The sequence below is a fragment of the Oncorhynchus mykiss genome, chromosome 11 (assembly GCF_013265735.2).
Source record: "Oncorhynchus mykiss isolate Arlee chromosome 11, USDA_OmykA_1.1, whole genome shotgun sequence".
In the NCBI taxonomy this organism is placed as follows: domain Eukaryota; kingdom Metazoa; phylum Chordata; class Actinopteri; order Salmoniformes; family Salmonidae; genus Oncorhynchus; species Oncorhynchus mykiss.
The window spans coordinates 68552994-68574264 of record NC_048575.1 but is presented as its reverse complement, the minus strand read 5'-3'; the positions used below and the strand labels follow the sequence as shown (position 1 = coordinate 68574264).

The following is a 21271-nucleotide window of genomic DNA, read 5'->3' as shown; positions in this document are numbered from 1 at the left end:
TTTGTGTGTGTGTGGATTAGTGAAGTGTAAAGGGATTCTTAATTAGCTTTGTTAGGTTTAACCCCTATTAAAGTAAGTCTGTTAATTAGGGGTTGAATGACTGATGCTCTAGCTTAATGAGGAAGGAGATTTACAAAGCTTGTCTCTTTTACCCTTTAGAGAAAGACTTTACGGTATGTTGCCTGTAAAATAAAAAATCTGGCAATATTTTTTAGAACCCAATTCATACAGTCCCATTTTTACCACATTCTTGCCAGGATAAGCCTTTATGTCTCCTGTGCACATGCCGGCATGTGAGTATGAGTAGACGTGAGCCGATGTGGTCAGACATCTATTTTAATAAATCAACTGAATATACACCATCGAAAGAAATCCATTATTCATTTGTTTTAAGAAACATTCAAAGAATAATTAAATACATTTTGAAAATAACAGAATGGCGTATTTTGAGCTTAATTATGTTACGGTTCTGTGCAGCCATGGCGGCATCATCCAAATGAAATCATGTTATATTGTTCATTTAAACAGACAAAACACACCTACCCTGATTAGTCAACACCCATATATTTTATAGTAAGAATATAATGGAATATAACGGAATAAAATACAAATAATATTTTTTCCACACACAACTGTCATTAAAAAAAAGGTGATATATTGAAACAGCCCAAGGCAAGCTCATGATTTTTAAAATCCACGTTTCTTTCTCTTTTCTACCCTCACTCTGCTTTGTTAAGGAGCAGGCATACGGTCTTACATTGAGTCTCTTCATCATGATACCCATAGGAAAGGCTTTTGGACTATTTCATTCTCTGCTGTCTGATTGCTATGAAGGGATAATATTGATGGGCACCCAATCCCTCTTATACAGTGTACTTCTTATAAAGCTACTACCGAATGTTTGAACACATGGATCTGGTCCAATAGTTTATAATTACATGATGGATAGGACATCGTGTGAGATGCAGCTTGTGACAGAAGACTTTAGAGTTTCACAGCTATTTCTATTTCCAGATTACATTTCCACCCAGCTGTCAGTGACATCATGCCTTGGGGATGTGTTCCAGATGGCTCTGGGGCTCTGGTCCAAAGTAATGGCCTATATAGGAAATAGGGTGCCATTTGGAAAACAACCTTAACTCCACTGTGGATATGACCCTGTTGTCCCTGTGCTTTGGCCTCTGTCTCCTAGTTGGAGCGGATGCTGGAGGGCAGTGCTGTGCGGGCACAGAAGCAGCTGGTTCTGCTGCACAGGGAGGATGGTCCCCCGCCCCAGGGCACTGTTGACTGGCTCAACATGAGGAGCTGGATCTCCAAACACCTGCATCTCTCCTGTCCACACAGGGTCTTCTCCAAGAGGAGCCTGCCTAAACTGGTACCTTATATATATATATATATATACACAGACACACACAGACACACACACACACACACAGACAGGCACAGAGACACACAGGCAGGCACAGGCAACGCAAGCACACGCACACACACTTTTCCAAGAGCAGCGTGTCCAGGCTGGTACACACACACCTCAGCCAGAATAATCCCAGCTCCTCTCACTAGGGAATATTCAACCTACTTCTTGGTCTTGGTTCACTCTGCTTCACTGCTCACATGATGTAGGTCTCAGAAAGAAGCCTTTAAAGGACAGCCTTGACCTAGTCTGCTTCCCAAATGGCACCCTGTTTCCTATATAGAGTACTACATAGCACTCAAAAGTAGTGTACTAGGGAATAGGGTGCCAATTGGGATGAATCACTAGTTTGCAGACTCTTTCCCTCTACCCCTGGTCTTGTGTTCCTGTTGTGGTCCTGTGTGGTCATCCTCAGAGAGAGATGTACGAGCGTGCTTTCCAGAAGCCTCCGGACCGCCACTCTGACTTCAGCCGTCTGGCCAGAGTACTGACAGGCAACACCATCGCCCTGGTGCTAGGGGGAGGGGGTGCTAGGTACTGCTACTCTCTCTTTACCTCACACTCCAGTGTAACATGCTCATGAACATGCAGCACCATCAGTAGGACTTTTGAAGCTGATTAGATATGTAGTCTGCAGTAGTCATATTATGATTTCTATGCTGCAGATTGTTACAACTCTGCAATTATATAAAGACCATTATTTTGTGATTTTAGTCCCATGTAATGGTTTTTCCACGTTTTTGCCTAACTTTACATTTGTAGTATAGTGTTCTTAGTGTCTGTTTGCTCTGCATTACTCTCTCCTCTGTCTACCTTGCTGTGTTTCTGTGAGGCCTGTCTTTTGATGATGGCCTTTCTGTCTGTCTTGTCTACTCTCTGCTTCTCTTTCCTTTCTGCTCTGGCATGTCCAGGAGCTGGGTCAAGGTGGGTACTACTCACTCTAGTCCCCTAAATACTGCTCTACTTGAATGTCCACTAAAGGCTTCTTAGGCTGAACATCCCCTTTCCCCTGCTTTTCCTCACACACTGACTGTGCTTATTGTACAGTGTCATTTTTTAAAATCTGTAACCTAACCGTGGTCTGTGTTCCTCTATCCAGGGGCTGTTCTCAAGTTGGCATCCTGCGGGCGATCAATGAGGCAGGAATCCCTGTGGACATGGTGGGTGGAACCTCCATCGGCTCCCTGATGGGGGCGCTGTACGCTGAGGAGAAGAGCAGCAGCCGTATGAGGGTTCGCGCTCGCGAGTGGGCCATGGTGAGTAGGTACAGGACCACAATGAAAATAAGTCGGTAGACTTTGTGTTCAGCATTTTTGAGGATTTGTTATGTATGTATTGTTGTACTCCAGTTGCTGAGACAACTCTATATTTTAAATATGTGAAATAAAATTCAAGGAACTGGGTTAAATGCATTAGAGAAGTTTACTGTAATATGTATCTCTCTCCCCTCTCCATCCCTAGAACACGGGGTCCATCTTCAAGAATGTGTTCGACCTGACGTACCCTGTGACCTCGATGTTCTCTGGGGCTTCCTTCAACAACAGCATAAGCTCTGTCTTTAAGGACAAACAGATTGAGGTGAGACTGAGTAGGTTATACTGTAGTCCACTCCCAATGACAGGATTCCATTTCTAATAGTGACTGGTTAAAGAATAAGCCCCGTGCTGGATTATTTTGTGGTTTATATGACCACATGTCCCGAATTGTGCGTGACAGTCCTGAATTTTGGCCCTTTGTCCCGCAACCAAACAATCATGTCCTGCATTTTATCAACAAATTCAAACATCACTAATTTAGAAAAAAAGGTTGATTTGTCCTGTATTTCAGTCAGACATTCCAACTTGTCTCTTGCATTCACATTGCACGTATGAAAAGATATACAGTTCCTTCAGAAAGTATTCATAGCCCTTGACGTATTCCACATTTTGTTGTGTTACAGCCTGAATTCAAAATTGATTCAAACATTTGTTGTGTTACAGCCTGAACTGAAAATTGATTCAAACATTTTCTCACCCATCTACACATAATACACATAATGACAAAGTGAAAACATGTTTTTAGGAATTTTTGCAAATGTGTTAAATGAAATACAGAAGTATCTAATTGACATAAGTATTCACACCCCTGAGTCAATACATGTTAGAATCACCTTTGGCAGTGGTTACAGCTGGGAGTCTTTCTGGGTAAGTCTCTAAGAGCTTTGCATACCTGGATTCTACAATATTTGCACATTATTCTTAAAAAAGTATTCATGGGGATCATGCGACCCATGAAGAGATGGCTGCATGAACTAAGAGCTCCGCACAAGTAGTTTCCAATTCCTAAGCTTACCTCCACTCCAAGTTCAAACTCATTTAGCTTTAGTCAAAAAGTCATGACGGCTACAAAAGGCGACACTACAGGTGACATTTTTACCCGGCCTCGAGCATTAGCGACAGAAAAAGCCTCCAAGAAGCAGCTTCAATAAAAGCTAGCACCATTAGCCAGGAGCAAGAGGACCCCCCCCCCCCCCCCCCCCCGAGGTCCAATGAATGCCAACCTCGCACTCTGTCGAAGACATTCTTTCTGAGCTGAGATCCCAGCGTACAGAACTCAACATTAAATTAGATGCCATTAACTCTCAGCTCAGTGCGTTAGGGGGAAAGGTGGCAATCCTGGAAAATGCTTTGCCTGACAACAACAAGATGTCCAGGCGCCCTGTGTTAATGGTTGAGGCAGAGGGGTGAATCCTATCCATGGACAGACGCCATGGAAACAATAGCATATGCTAAAAAGAAAATAGAACATCTGGAAGAGAAAACAGAGGACCTGGAAAACAGGGGGCGAAGGAATAATTGTGTTCTATTAAATCTGGGCTAAAAAGAAGAGGGAAACATGCCACTGATCCGCTACCTGCAAGACAAACTTCCCGAGTGGCTCCACATGTCCACCGACAGGCCCATAGAACTCAAGAGAGCTCAACGAGCACTGAGGCCCCCACCAGCAGCCAGACAACCACCATACGTTTCCTGAGATTCACAGACAAGGAACGAGTCCTGCAGGCGGCGAAAATCAACACCATTACAGTGGAAAATGCCAAACTCACTTTACACCAGAACCTGTCAGCTGGAATGCGCCGAGAGTTTGACGAGGTGAAGAAATATTCCATTGATCGAGGCATCTTTAGGGGATTCAAATACCCAAACGAGCTCAGGATTCTTCACCAAGGAGCCCTGCGACACTTCAAAACTGCCGAAGAGGCAAAACGGTTTTTGAAAGACAATCCTGGTCAATGAGAAATGGACCAATGACTAAATGCGATTACTGTCATTACTAAAGGAGGTAAGACAACATATAGCCAACATCCAAAGACCCACCCGCCCCGCTAAATGTCATTATAGCCGTCTAATCTATATTTATTTTCCTTTAGCTGAGAGGGGTAGGCTCTATAGCCTAACCTAGGCCTACTAATGTTTCAGCCTACTTTTATTTCCATCTTTTTGTTGATATTATTACTGTGGTTCCCTATGTCCCCTGGGGAAGGTATATGTTGGCTGGGCTATTGATTTTATTTTCTCCCTCTTTTAATGTGGTAATTTACTCATCTACTCAATGCGGGGCGGAGAGTATGAGGTATTTCTTTGGTGGGGAGGGGGAGACGTTGTCATTTACTCAATGCGGGGCGGAGAGGATGAGGCATTTCTTTGATGGGGAGGGGGAGACGTTGTCATTTACTCAATGCGGGGCGGAGAGGATGAGGCATTTCTTTGGTGGGGAGACGTTGTCATTTACTCAATGCGGGGCGGAGAGGATGAGGCATTTCTTTGGTGGGGAGGGGGAGACGTTGTCATTTACTCAATGCAGGGCGGAGAGGATGAGGCATTTCTTTGGTGGGGAGGGGGAGACGTTGTCATTTACTCAATGCGGGGCGGAGAGGATGAGGCATTTATTTGGTGGGGAGGGGGAGACGTCATTTACTCAATGTGGGGCGGAGAGGATGAGGCATTTCTTTGGTGGGGAGGGGGAGACGTTGTCCTTTACTCAATGCGGGGCGGAGAGGATGAGGCATTTCTTTGGTGGGGAGGGAGATACGTTGTGCGTTGCTAACTATTCCTGTTTTTTGTTTTTTTCGGAACACAGAATTGAGACTGAGCGGGGGGGTAATTGATCCAACGGGATGTGTCGAGTTGTTTGGGAACTCGGCTGGGGTGTTCAGAGTGTTATTTTATGTACACCATTTATTTTCCTTTTATGTGAACGCAGTTGTAACTACTATCCACTTTTACCCAGCGATGACTTGCACTAAAGTTTGATTACTGTTCGATGATGATGACTAGTACCTTAAATCTATTGACATGGGACTGCCATGGTCTAGGTCATGCAATAAAATGGAAAAATATACTATGTGCTCTAAAAAGGAAAAATTAGACATTGCGCTATTACAAGAGACACACCTCTGTGATGCCGAACATGCCAAACTCCGCAGAGCTTGGGTGGGACAGGTGTATTTCTCATCTTTCAAATCAAACAGTAGAGGCACAGCCATACTTATCCATAAGAATGTTCCATTCATAATCGACAAAAACATCTGATCCGGAGGGGAGATTTATTTTGATAACTGGGTCACTATACGGTCAACCAATTACTATATTAAACATATACGCCCCTAACACAGATACTCCTGCTTTTATGTCAAAAATGATAACCCTGTTCAATGAGCATTGTGTTTCCTTTGGAGTGGTGGCCGGAGATTTTAATTGTACCCTTAACCCAACCCTAGACAAATCATCTCAAGTCCCCACCACAAATCCTAGATCTGCAAAGATGTTGAACTCTCTTACTAAAGAGATGGGACTGATAGACATCTGGAGAGAGACTAATAGCTCATCAATGGACTATACATACTACTCTGTCCATAACACCTACTCCCGTATAGATAAAAAAAATTATCCCAAAGAGTTTCATAAATTCAAGCCACGTGTACAATCAGACCCCATAGCACTTTCAGATCACGCCTTTGTCCACCTCCGCTTTGACCTCTGCAAAAACATCCTGAGGTCAAAGAGATGGAAATTCAACACCTCCATGTTATCAAACGAAGCGTTCCATACATTGGTAACTACATGGATAGACAACTACACACAAGACAACAAAGATTCTCCTGTTTCTCCGGCCACAATGTGGGACGCTGCTAAAGCCACACTAAGAGGTCATCTAATTGCATATGCTTCCTCTAAGAAAAAAGCAATGGAAGCACACAGGCTAGATCTTGAGAGGGAGCTGGGATGCTGTGAAGAAGCACATAAACAATCCCCAGACAGCACCTCCTGGAGTCAACTTAAAGCAGCCAAAGCCAAATTGAATTTGGACTATACTCGGGAGATAAAAAAAATTTTTTTTACTAAACAGAAATACCATGAGTATAGCAATAGGCCGAGTAGATTGCTTGCTTACCAATTAAAAAAAGAGCAGTCAGAGCGTACAATCATGGCTATCCGAATAGCAGAGGACGAGGTCACATATGACCCAAAAAAGATACATTTAACTTTTCATGATATTTACTGCAAACTATATACCTCTGAGAGAAAACACACGGAGGCAGAACTCCACTCCTTCCTAGAGGGACTCTTGGTACCTAAATTATCAGAGACCGACCAAGGAGATCTCAACTCCCCCTTCACTCCTGAGGAGGCCCTGGAGGCAATTACCTCCATGCCACCTAATAAGCCCAGATGTATTGCCCAGAGAGTTCTACAAAGCTCTACCAGACTCAATGAACACAGCTCGCATTACAGTGTTGCTCAAAAAAGACAAGGACCCTCTATCCTGCTCGTCCTTCCGGACCGTAAGCTTGTTGGATTTCGACTACAAAATAATTACCAAATTGCTCGCCAAAAGACTAAACACTCTTCTTCCCAAAATAATAAAAGCAGACCAAACTGGATTTATTAGAGACAGATACTCTTCTGATAACATTCACCGTCTTTTTGATATTATTGATCAAGTAAACGCACAGAAGACCCCTGTCCTGCTGGCTTCACTGGATGCTGAGAAGGTGTTCCACACCCCTGTCCTGCTGGCTTCCCTGGATGCTGAGAAGGTGTTCCACACCCCTGTCCTGCTGGCTTCACTGGATGCTGAGAAGGTGTTCCACACCCCTGTCCTGCTGGCTTCACTGGATGCTGATAAGGTGTTCCACACCCCTGTCCTGCTGGCTTCACTGGATGCTGAGAAGGTGTTCCACACCCCTGTCCTGCTGTCTTCACTGGATGCTGAGAAGGTGTTCCACACCCCTGTCCTGCTGGCTTCACTGGATGCTGAGAAGGTGTTCCACACCCCTGTCTTGCTGGCTTCACTGGATGCTGAGAAGGTGTTCCACACCCCTGTCCTGCTGTCTTCACTGGATGCTGAGAAGGTGTTCCACACCCCTGTCCTGCTGTCTTCACTGGATGCTGAGAAGGTGTTTGACAGGATGGAGTGGAGCTTTCTGTTCTCAGTATTAGAAAAGTTCAATATGGGCCCAAACTTTATTAAATGGATCAAATCACTATACTCTCATCCAAATGCCATGTTGACTACTAACGGACTGAACTCTGACAGATTCCCTTTGGGACGGGGCACAAGACAAGGGTGCTCGCTGTCCCCCCTGCTCTACTTGTTGTGGGCGGAACATCTGGCAGAGTTAATAAGGAGCAATCCAAGTATTATGGATGTTTCTGCAGGCGGCCTGCAGCACAAGATTTCGCTTGCTCTACATATCCAACCCTGAGAAATTCCTCCCTCCCATTTTAGACACAATTGCTCAGTATGGCAAGTTTTCAGGATATAAGATCAATTTTAACAAATCCACTGTCTGCCATCTCAATATTACACTCACCAGCTCTATGAAGACACTATGTCTATTCCAATGGAAGACACAGGGGTTTCAATACCTTGGGATCTTCAGAACACCAGATCTGAATGGCCTTTTCAAGGAAAATTATCTTCCACTCCTGGATCGAATCAAGAACTATCTCCAAACCTGGATCTCCCTCCCAATTAGCTTAGTAGGAAGAATTTATGTAATCCGTATGAACATCCTCCCTAGACTGAACTATTTATTTCAGATGCTCCCATGCTATCTCCCAGTTTCCTTTTTCAAAACAACTAACCATAGCATCACCAAATTTATATGGGGCAATAAAAAACCTACGATCATGTTCTCCACTCTATTGTAACCTGAATCTAAGGGTGGTCTTGCCCTTCCTTCCCTTCAATTGTACTACTGGTCTGCCCAAATCCGCAACATTCTAACATGGATCACAAGCAGACAAGAGTCAACGTGGATTCAGATAGAAGCCCAATCATGTGGTTCATTGCCCCTAAGCTCAATTATCTTCATTAATAACTTTAGTGAAGTGGGCAACATAGCCAAAACCTTTGTGATTTACAGCACCCTACTAGCTAGCGTGGAGGGACTGTAAGAAATTCCTGGGCATTTCCTCCCAAATATGTTCTCACTCGACTATAGTAGGCAACCCAGACTTGCCAAAAGCCCCGAGTGATGCCAACTTTAATCTTTGGCATACTCTAGGAATCAGGACCTTTTCAGACCTATTTCATCAGAAAACCACTACACTGAAATCCTTCCAAGAGCTCTGCAGTGAATTCAATGTGCCAAGATCCCTTTTTTTTATATCTTCAAATTAGACATGTCATTTCCTAATTTACTTCCAAGAGGAGGTTTAGAACTCAGCTGAATGAAGTTGAAACCCTTCTTGTCACAACACAATCCATTAAAGGCAAAATCTCTTATATCTATAGACTCCTTTCTGAGAAAGGAGGCTCCTCCTTTACTCCTTTGAAAATAATCTGGGTAAAGGACCTTGGTCTGACTATCAGTGATGAGTTATAGGCGGAGGTTTGCGACAGGATATACTGCTCCTCTACTAATGTAAAAATGAAAGAATCTAATTACAAATTTTTGTACAAATTTTATTACACTCCAATGAGACTCCATAGAATGAAAACAGACATTTCTCCTAACTGTAAAAGATGTACCTCTGAAAGTGGAACCTGTATGCATGTATTTTGGAGCTGTAGAGAGATTGCCAGATTTTGGAAATCTATACATACTGTTGCACAGCAAATACTAGATGGATAGTTTGATATGACCCCGTGTATCTATCTTCTCAATGCCCAACAGGACTTTGTTCTTGATCATGACAGAGAAAATTTCCCTATGACTATTACCTACTTTGCTAAGAAATGTATTATTCTATTGTGGGCCTTTAGTACATCTCCTACATTTAAAATGTGGATTGACCAGATTGTTGACTTTCTCCCAATTGAAAAGCTCACTTATGACCTCCACAAGAGACAGCCCAAGATTGATAGACTCTGGTCTCCACTACTCAACTATATTTCAAATTGGACAGAGTGAATGGGGTGATTAGGGAAATGAGCAGATACATGTTGTGTAAGGTGCTGTAAAATCTAAAAACAAATGATTTGCTCGTCGTCTCCGCTAAGGCTGGAAATAGCTAATAAGAACCTTGATAGTGCTGCTGCAAGTTTTATAAATATATTTCTTTTTTAATAATTATTCTTTGTGTATATATATATATATATATATATATATATATATATATATATATATATATATATATATATATATATATATAATATTATTATTATTATTATTATTATTATATATATTTTTAAAGTCTGTCACATCTGTGAATGTGGAATGTGTTTTGTTGGTTGATTGAAAAATAAGAAAACTTAATAAAACTTTAAATTGAAAAAAAAAGTATTCATGTTCTGTCAAGTTGGTCATTGCTAGACAGCCATTTTCAAGTCCTGCCGTAGATTCTCAAGCAGACTTATGTCAAAACTGTAACTAGGCCACTCGGGAACATTCAGTGTTATCTCGGTAAGAAACTCCAGTGCATATTTGGCCTTGTCTTTAGGTTATTGTCCTGCTGAAAGTGGATTTGTCTCCCAGTGTCTTTTGGAAACAAAACTGAACCAGGTTTTCCTCTAGGATTTTGCCTGTGCTTAGCTCTATTTCATTTATTTATTTATCCGTATATTATCTAAAAACTCCATAGTTCTTGCCGATGACAAGCATACCCATAACATGATGCAGCCACCACCATGCTTGAAAATATGAAGAGTGGTACTTAGTGATGTGCTGTGTTGGATTTGCCCCAAACATAACACTTTGTATTCAGGTCATAAAGTTAAATTATTTGCCACATTTTTTGAAATTTTACTTTAGTGTCTTATTGCCAACAGGTGCATGTTTTTGGCATATTTGTATTCTATACAGGCTTCCTTCTTTTTACTCTGTCATTTAGGTTAGTATTGTGAAGTAATTACAATGGTGTTGATCCATCTTCAGTTTTCACCTATCACAGCCATTGAACTCTGTAACTATTTTAATGTCAACATTGGCCTCATGGGGAAATCCCTAAGCAATTTTATTCCTCTCCGGCAATTGAGTTATTGATACACCATCCAAAGTGTAATTAATAACTTCACCATGTTCAAAGGGATATTCAATGTCTGCTTCTTTTGTTGCATGGGCGCTATACCATATGTACCGTATACCGGGGTATTTAGAAATAGCCACGGGATGGTTTTTCAATACTATCAATACTGTTTAAACTATTTCTTTGAAGTTTTTCAATAAATTGTTATATTTGTAAATACCTGCAGTCAACTTGTGCAATACGTTAGGAGATAAAGCAGATCGCATTCTTCATTTTACCTGTCACATTCTTTTACATTATGAAGCTTACTGTAGTTCCCCAGAGCTTAGATAGTTTGTTTATAAATAGTACAATGGGAGAAAGTGGGAGCAGGTGAGTTCAGCTGTGTATTGACAGCGGTCGCATTTTATATTGAAAGTCAAGTGTTTTATTGCTTCAATAGAGTGATCAGGGACATGCAACTATAGTTTTCCTTCAAAGAAAACACATTAGTGCAACACATTTGGCCAAAAATAGCTTAATCTTCAACAGATGACAAGTAAAATGAGCTTACAATGAAAAAGCAAGGTCTTTTTTGTGAAAAGAGAGTCTGAGTCTGATGCTGACCAGAAATTCCAATAAGAAGCATTTTAGATCTGTTTTTACAAAACACAGCAAGATATTTCCTATTCTTTATTTTTTTCTTGCGTGAAAAACACAGAATTGTGTGTTAACGCGACCCCTTAACTTGACTTGCTAGTTATCTAATTAAACAGCTGAATTAATAAAGTTACAGAGCATCATATTGTGTTGACTTCTTAAACACTGCAGAAAGCTAAATCCCTTGAAACCATCTAATCCTCCTCCACCCTCTCAGGGTTGGCCGTATCAGGCTCTGCACACTCCTGGATTGCATCCTACCTGGCAGGTCGTTCCTACCAGGTGGCGTGGAGAGGATCTGTGTCTGCACCACATGCTCTCACTACTGGTGTCCCCCAAGGCTCGATTGTAGGCCCTCTGCTATTTTCTTTTTACACCAAGTCACTTGGCTCCGTCATATCCTCACATGGTTTCTCCTATCATTGCTATGCGGACAACACTCAACTTCTCTTCTCCTTCCCCCCTTCTGACACCAAGGTGGCAGATATCTCAGTTTTAGGGCTGACCCTATTTAGTTGAGTGGTTGATTGTTTGGTCAATAGGCTTGTGGTCGACTGAGATTTCTTTAGTTGAGCAGTCGCAAATAAAAAAATGTAATCATGGCACACGAGACACCTGCCTGATTCGTGCCCATCTCAGTGGACTGTCTAATCCATTGCGGAGGCCATGGGGATGGCAAAGTCCATCACTCTAAGACAGGCATTGGCAAAGTAAGGCATGCATATGCTGCCAGGGTATTTGCCTCTGCACACCAAGACATTTTATAAAATTGAGAAAATAAGTGAAATTGCATTTGTTTCAATTGCATTGGTTCTCCATTAATGGCTACTGCTTTGGACATGACACCGTTTGTGAGAGAGAGTATTCCTTAAGCCTACGGTATGTGTGAAGATAATGTCTCTTGGGTATAATTTTCAAATGTTGAGTCAAGGAAGGCTTAGATGCACAAGGCACATCTCTCTCCAGAATGCACTCTTACCGCCAATTTGTGTGCATTCCTTGTTTCATAACTTCATTGTGTGAACTGTTTTCCCTGTGATTATTAGTTTGATTGTCTATCAATTCACCATTTCATATGTCGTGATGTGACTATCATTAATGTGATGGTTATTTTATCAAATCAATTAACTAGATTGAACTATTACGTGATTAAATGAATCATGTAACAATTAACTCATTAGCAATCTTGGGGCACCACGGAAGTTTGTTTAATGAGTTACCAATTCCCGAATTAACTGACGAATATATCTGAATATCGTTATCATACCAGTCATCCCTCAATCATTTATTACCTCATATCAGTCTCATTCTGAACGTCATTGATTTCAAATCTGCACGAACACAAGTCTAAATGATGACTCAAAGATACACAAATTGGCTTAATTATATATTTAAGTACTGAGTTGCTTGGATGAAAGGTGCCCATATCAAACAGCCTGCTCCTCAAGTCATAGTTGCTAATATTTGCATATTTATAGTAGTATTGGATAGAAAACACTCTGAATTTTCCAAAACTGTTTGAATTATGTCTGTGAGTATAACATAACTCATATACCAGGCAAAAAACTGAGAAATTCCACTTCCTGTTTTCTTTTTCTGGAGATTTTCAACCAAGGTCTCATTGAAATTACAGCGAGATATGGATGAGTTTTCACTTCCTACACATTCCACTAGATGTCAGCAGTCAATAGAACTTTGTCTGATGACTAATGTGAAGGGGGGTCGATTGACACAGGAAATAGTCACCACAGCCATGAGTGGACCATGTTTTCACCAGGCGCGTTCACAGGGGGAAGACTTGCGTTCCATCGCTCATCTGAAGAAATTCTAATTCTCCGGTTGGAACGTTATTCAAGATATATGTAAACAACATTCTAAAGACTGATTCAGTACATCGTTTGAAATGTTTCTACTGACTGTTACGGAACTTTTGGGCATTTCGTCACGTTATAGTGAATGCGCTTTGTGACTTTGGAGTTGTTTACCAAATGCGCTAACCAAAGTAGCTAATTGGACATAAATAACAGACATTTTCGAACAAATCAAGCATTTATTGTAGACCTGGGATTTCTAGGACTGCATTCTGATGAAGTTTATCATGTATTTTCTGGCTTCTGTTGACTCCAACATGGAGGCTAATTTGGCTACTGTTCTGAGCGGCGTCTCAGATTATTGCATGGTTTGCTTTTTCCGTAAACTTTTTTTGAAATCTGACACAGCGGTTGCATTAAGGATAGGTATATCTATAATTCCATGTGTATAACTTGTATTATCATCTACATTAATGATGAGTATTTCTGTTGAAACGATGTGGCTATGCAAAATCACTTGATGTTTTTGGAACTAGTGAACTAGCCAATGTAAACTCAGATTTTTTTATATAAATATGAACTTTATCAAACAAAACATGCATGTATTGTGTAACATGAAGTCCTATGAGTGTCATCTGATGAAGATAATTAAAGGTTAGGGATTCATTTTCTCTTTATTTCAGCTTTTTGTGAAGGCTATATTTCGCTGGAAAATGGCTGTGCTTATTGTGGTTTGGTGGAGACCTAACATAATCGTTTGTAGTGCTTTCGCTGAAAAGCCTATTTGAAATAGGACACTTTGGTGGGACAGCCTCAAAACATCACTGCTCTAGAGGAGATCTGCATGGAGGAATGGGCCTAAATACCAGCAACAGTGTGTGAAAACCTTGTGAAGACTTACAGAAAACGTTTGACCTCTGTCATTGCCAACAAAGGGTATATAACAAAGTATTGAGATAAACTTTTGTTATTTTTTAACCTTTATTTAACCAGGCAAGTCAGTTAAGAACAAATTCTTATTTTCAATGACAGCCTAGGAACAGTGGGTTAACTGCCTGAGGCAGAACAACAGATTTGTACCTTGTCAGCTCGGGGGTTTGAACTTGCAACCTTCTGGTTACTAGTCCAACGCTCTAACCACTAGGCTACCCTAGGCTACTATTGACCAAATACTTATTTGAGAGCCAGAAATCTTGCTTGTTTGTAGGTAACCAAATACTTATTTTCCACCATAATTTGCAAATAAATTCATTAAAAATCCTACAATGTGATTTTCTGGATTTTTGCCCCTAATTTTGTCTGTCATAGTTGAAGTGTACCTATGATGAAAATGACAGGATTCTCTCATTTTTTTAATTGGGAGAACTTGCACAATTGGTGGCTGACTAAATACTTTTTTGCCCCACTGTATATCAGGATTTTCTACCTGAAATGTTTTTATTGGTTGGCTTTATGTAGGCAATTTTTATCTAGTTGGCAAGAGAACAAAACATGTTATTATAATTGATCGGTAGAAATTGTAAATTGGCACTCCACATGGAAAGGTTTGCTGACCATAGGTGTAGGTGCAACTTCGGGAGCATAATGGCAGAATCTGCAAAGGCCAACAGGAGCAGGAGGAAGGGGCGGGTCGGGAACAGGTTTTTTTTCTTCTGGTTAGGCTATCTTGATCTCTGGCTCCTTCTTGTGTCTTAATTATTTATTCAAACAGTGTGCTTAAAGCATCAGACAAGCTCACTGCATTGTTGGTATGTCTACAGTGCATTCAAAAAGTATTCAGACCCCATGACTTTTTCCATAAATTGTTACGTTACAGCCTTATTCTAAAATTGATTAAATGTTTTTTTCCCTCATCAATCAACACACAATATCCCATTCCCCCTTTAAAAAACCATCTCCTTTTTTTCTGCCATTTTTAACCGACTCAAGCTCACCCTCTTCCTCTCTGAGACCACCTCTGCCTCTATTCCTCCTCCGTATTCCAAGTATACATCTACTTATGATTATACTACACTTCTCCTGACATACATCTTGTTCTTGCCTTCTCAAGGGACGCCATTTAAACGGCTGTCACAATCTCTGTACAATCTGCACGAACCCCTTGGGATGTAGCACTCAACAGTGCATCCCACTTGTAAAGCAGCTGTTTCGCCTTGATGTTCTTATTTATCAATAGCTACCGCAACACTTCCATTTCGACAGTTGCTATCCATTGGAGCGCTGCGATTAGATTCTGGGGCGGGGCTTAACGAAGGGTCAATTGGAGGCTGCATTTTATGCATTTCTATAATGATATTCAATAGGCTACATCTGTCGGTACAAACTTAGGATGTCAGTTACATTTTTATTGTGCTCTTACCCTATTCAAATTTACATAAGGTCAAACAAGATAAGGTGAAATCCTCTGTGTGGTGATTTTAGATGATCCTCTCTTAATTTCCCTTTCCCCCTCTTGCTCCTCCTACTGTCCTAGGACCTGTGGATCCCTTACTTCAACGTCACAACGGATATCACTGCTTCATCCATGAGGGTTCACACTGATGGTCTGTCTGGCTTTACTCTCTGTCTATGTCCATATATAGTGTCCAGGGCCTTAGGGTTCTGGTTAAAAGTAGTTCACTATCAAATCACATTTTATTTGTCACATGCGCCGAATACAACAGGACCTTACCGTAAAATGCTTACTTACAAGCCCTTAACCAATAATGCAGTTCTAAGAAAATATAGTTAAGAAAAGATTTACTAAATAAACTAAAGTATAGTGAATAGGATATCATTTGATGCGTGCCCTGGTAAAAGTAGTGCACTATATAGGGAATAGGGTGCCATTTGGGACACATCATCTAGCTCTTTGACTCTCTTGAAGTATTAAACCTCAGCATTCCCTCCTCTTGTAGGTTCCCTGTGGAGGTATGTGCGTGCCAGCATGTCACTGTCTGGGTACATGCCTCCCCTCTGTGACCCCAAAGACGGACACTTACTCATGGACGGTGGCTACATCAATAACCTACCTGGTCAGTTTTCATATGACCATGTCTCAAATGACTATAAAACATTAAATTAAGTCAGCATACTTGTAATACTGAACAAGTTAGAGACATTAACTTGCATGTGATGTACAGTACACAGTAGATGCCATGGTTATTGGTCAGTCTTTACCTCTGTCTCACTCTCTGTCTATAGCTGACGTAGCTCGCTCCATGGGGGCCAAAGTAGTGATTGCCATCGACGTGGGCAGCCAGGACGAGACTAACCTCACCAACTATGGCGACTCGCTGTCTGGCTGGTGGCTGCTATGGAAACGCTTCAATCCCCTGTCAGAGAAAGTCCAGGTGAGTAAGAGGGCTGCTAGAAAACCCAGGATACTTCAGGGTTATTTAGTTGACAATGTGTAAGCTCTCGGTTGTTGATCACAACAGATCTATGAGGACGGTTTTGAATGCTCCATCTCCTGTTTACCAGGTATTAGTCCGTTTTTGGACATTTTTCTGGGTAAGCCCTGTAATTGGATTCCTGTCATTGTTTGGACACCCCTGCTACTTTCCTTTGTTTGCGTAAGCGTGGATGTCTACCTGCACTCCCATGTATTTGTGTGCTCTAATTCACTATAAAGGTCCTGAACATGGCTGAGATCCAGACCAGGTTGGCCTATGTCTGCTGCGTTCGTCAGCTGGAATTGGTTAAAGACAGCGAGTACTGCGAGTGCATCCGTCCGCCCATCGATCACTATGGCACCTTGGAGTTTGGCAAGTTTGACGAGATCGCTGTGAGTAGCCCTCTGTTTCTCACTGGCGGCATCCCAAATGGCACCCTATTCCCTATATATATATTATGGGCTCTGGCTTTTGACCAGAGCCCATAAAGTAGTGCACTATGTAGAGAATAGGGTGCCATTTGGGACATAAACACCTTAGATGTGTCATCATGATCTCACCTAATCCCCCTTTCTCTGTCTCTGTCTCAGGAGGTGGGCTTCCAGCATGGTAAGACAGTGTTTGACATGTGGAGTCGTAGTGGAGTTGTGGATAAGATGATGAAAGACAGACATCAAGAGGAATTTCACAAGACCAAGAGCTGCAATGTGAGTTAGCAAGTTACACAGACAGCTTCCTAACTGCACCACACCTAGTTTCTATTTCAGATGTGTTGCACCAGCTCTTCCAACCCTTACTCCGACCCTTGTGCACCTCTGGCTCATGTTGGGTTTTGATATGGTTTTTACTGTCATTTCTGACTGATTGCTTCCAACGCTCGCTGTTAGGAACCAGTTATGAACTAATTTACAGTAGCAATGGTCATCAAAATTGTTAAAAGATTTTGAAAACAATTCTAATAAATGCAACAGTTGGACAATGGATGTAGATTCTCCAAACTTTTTGAATTTTTATAATCCATCAGATACTGACAAACATTGTACTGGCAGACAAATAATTCATGGAGTTCAGGGATTTTGGTGGGAATTCAGGTATTACATTTGTCAAATTTCACTTTTTTAAATTTTAAATATTGTGTGTTAAAATAAAGAAAATGATATGTATCTAATTTGCATAAATACACAAGCTGTATTTACACATATTAATACATTAACATAAAGAGGTGGAACAGGGCTGCAACCATCATATCACTATAATCGTTGCTAATTTACAGTCGCCAATAAATGTTCCTTTGGACTTTGTTGACTTAGCCTAGGTCCCAGCCTGTTTCTGCTCTCTTGCCAATTCCCTATTGAATTGTCATACCAATTGTTTGCCGTGACAAGGAGTTGGCAAGATGGCAGAAACAGATTTGATACCAGGCTATTATTGACTGCCTTTTGTGATCCTCGGTCTGTGTCTCTCTCAGGTGGTCACATGTCCCAATGCCTCCTTCACTGACCTGGCAGAGATTGTCTCTCGAATTGAGCCTGTCAAACCAGTCCTGGTGGAAGGTGAGAGGGACGGACACACACACACACACACACACACACACATCCCTACGGTACCTTTCTGATTCCTGTGTTTTTCGCTCTCCGTCCTTCAGAGTTATCAGACGATTACCAGACGGACTATGATGATTACCAGACGGACTATGATGAGGAGGCCAGAGAAAGTGCTCTCTCCGACTTTGACATGTCTAATCCCAACAGTGGAGTGGAACACACAGAGGGGGAGGAGACTGCAGACACTACTGACACAGTATGTACAAGTTTGAGTTCCAATTGGTCCCCTATTCCCATTCGGAATGCACACGCAGACCCACTGAAGAAGGATCCAGTATTACCTTTACTAAAGTTATGCTAACTACTAAATAAACAAAGAACCAATGAATTCTCAAGAAGAAAATAATAAAGTCAAGAGATCAGTTTTACAAAAGCATTGTTTAATCTCCTACAACTACTCACCTCTTTTCATTCTGTTTCATGTTCTCTCTCCATCTTCCTATCGCAGGATGAAGAGATTCAGATCAGGGTCCGACATCACCTAACCAAACGGCCACCAAACCGCTCAGACAGTGTTGATGATGCATAACATCCATCATATTCATGATGTACTATTGACAGTGGTCTTCAATGCCAGTCTAGACATTAGTATTATGTTAGGATGTTTATCATTTTTCAGCTGTTATGTTAAGGTTAGGTTGTATTATAATCAAGGTCATAACATTTACATTTCATTCTTAATACTTTTGGTTACATGAAACTATATGAAGAGATGTTTTACAAAGCAATGTTTTACTCTTCTTTTATTTGCTGCCATGTGTGCCTTTCACATTCATGGTTGTAACAGAACAGCTCCTTTCTGATTCGATTGATCGTGATTTATTGTAGCCAGTACCAATAATGAATTAATGGAGCTGGAAGCCTGACCTGGGGGCAACTATGATAAAGGAAATATTCAATCTTATTAGATTGGGTTGCAAAACAATCATATCATTCTTCTAGTATTAACATTATACATGGTATTGTTGTTTTAGAGTGAATGTATTACTTTAATTATGTAGAATATGTATTGTTATTTACATTGTTAGAAAGGACACTGTTGAGTGCCATATTATCAGGGATTTGTGTGTGATACCTAACGGTATTTGTATTTATTTCTCCTTCCCTTTCTTTAGATTACTTTTCCTTAGCAGAGTAGAACATTTTACTCAGGGTTATGGAACATCTGTAGTACACTACTAAGAATAAAAGGTGGAAGTGTAGCAGAAAATAGATCATACTTTGATATGATTTTGCAAACACTATGGTTTTGTCCTTTATGATTTGAAAACTGATGATTTAACCCATAAGAGTCTAAGCCCAGTCTAAGCCGGGGAGGTTGTACTAAGCTATATGGAATTGTTTTAATGAGGTCATACCATCATTTAGATATTTGATTTGGAATTATAAGACGCCTGGAAGTATAAAAAAAATAATTGTGGGGCTTACTGCCATTAGCCCATATAAACACATTGAATAACAGATTCACTACATGGAACAGATAGTACCGCAAAAAATGAAAAGGAAGTTTATTCTGAAGTGTCTGTCCGATATCCGAGAGATACAGTATAAGAAAGATGTAAAAAAAACAAAAAAAAATAAACATGTTTTCTATGCCTGTAACCCCTTATTTTTGTCACTAAACAGTCTTCATACAGTGCCTTCGGAAAGTATTCAGAGTCAGACCCCTTGACTTTGCCACATTTTGTTACGTTACAGGCTTATTATAAAATGGATGCAATTGTTTTTCTCCCCTCAATCTACACACAATACCCCATAATGACAAAGCCAAAACAGGTTTAGACATTTTTGCTAATTTATAAAACACATAAGTATTCAGACCCTTTACTCAGTACTTTGTTGAAGCACCTTTGGCAGCGATTACAGCATTGAGTCTTCTTGGGTATTACGCTACAAGCTTGGCACACCTGTATTTGGGGAGTTTCTCCCATTCATCTTTGCCTCAATCCTGACTAGTCTCCCAGTCCCTGCAGTGAAAAACATCTCCACAGCATGATGCTGCCATCACCATGCTTCACAGTAGAGATGGTGCTAGGTTTCCTCCAAATGTGATGCTTGGCATTCAAGCCAAAGAGTTCAATCTTTGTTTCATCAGAACCAGGGAACCAGTCAGGCATTCAGTGCTCAAACCACCTGGTTTATAATTAAGCAATAAGACCCAAGGAGGTGTGGTTTGAGGCCAATATATCACGGCTAATGGCTGTTCTTATGTACGACGCAACATGGAGTGTCTGCATACAGCCATTAGCCGTGGTATATTGACCATATACCACTAACCCCCGAGCTGCCTTATTGCTATTATAAACTGGTTACTAAGGAAATTACAACAGTGCAAATTAATTTGTCATACCTGGCTTTCAGCCAATCAGCATTCAGGGCTCAAACCACCCATTCAGGGTTCCCGAGTGGCGCAGATGTCTAAGGCACTGCATCTCAGTGCTAGAGGCGTCACTACAGACTTGGTTCCATTCCAGGCTGTATCACAACCGGCCGTGATTGGGAGTCACATAGGGTGGCCCACAATTGGCCCAGCGTCGTTGGGATTAGGCCGTCACTGTAAATAATAATTTGTTCTAAACTTACTTGCCTTGTTAAATTAAGGTTAATAAAAAAATATATATAATAAATTGCACTGATTTATGTTGATCAATAACAGCATAGCATTTGATGATGCAGTTTACATAGCTTTGTAAACGCAACTCCGTCCAGAGATCTAAACCAGAGCTACTGTTTACATTACATTAGCCCAGGGGTTCTTAAACTTTTTTTAGCTCGAGACCCAAATGAGAAATTGGGCTGCCCCAAATCGTACTCCAATAACACAAATGAATAAGAAGTAGTGTACTTTCGTAAATTTCTTCCAGTGTGTGTGTCAGAGTCTGTTTTGGGTTGTTCGTAAATTCAAAGCGTTGTCAGATTGTCTGTTCGTAAATTCAAAGCGTTGTCAGATTGTCTGTTCGTAAATTCAAAGCGT

At 41.0% G+C, this 21271-nt stretch overlaps 1 protein-coding gene across 7 annotated transcripts in view; it reads left to right on the top strand.

The window, feature by feature from the left end:
• The window catches only part of LOC110535100 (patatin-like phospholipase domain-containing protein 7), a 31108-nt gene extending 11229 nt beyond the window's left edge, over positions 1-19879 (top strand). For 5 of the 7 annotated variants that reach the window (XM_036936197.1, XM_036936199.1, XM_036936196.1 and 2 more), the window contains 12 exons: positions 1193-1375; positions 1770-1948; positions 2514-2670; positions 2876-2992; positions 15793-15862; positions 16217-16333; positions 16503-16651; positions 16933-17085; positions 17284-17400; positions 18162-18246; positions 18339-18493; positions 18746-19879. In XM_036936197.1, coding sequence (XP_036792092.1) covers positions 1193-1375; positions 1770-1948; positions 2514-2670; positions 2876-2992; positions 15793-15862; positions 16217-16333; positions 16503-16651; positions 16933-17085; positions 17284-17400; positions 18162-18246; positions 18339-18493; positions 18746-18826 — 1563 coding nt within the window. In that variant the 3' untranslated portion in view covers positions 18827-19879. The remainder of the gene's footprint in view (positions 1-1192; positions 1376-1769; positions 1949-2513; positions 2671-2875; positions 2993-15792; positions 15863-16216; positions 16334-16502; positions 16652-16932; positions 17086-17283; positions 17401-18161; positions 18247-18338; positions 18494-18745) is intronic. The other 2 variants (XM_036936195.1, XM_036936198.1) reach the window with 2 other exon arrangements.
• Positions 19880-21271: the final 1392 nt, after the last annotated feature.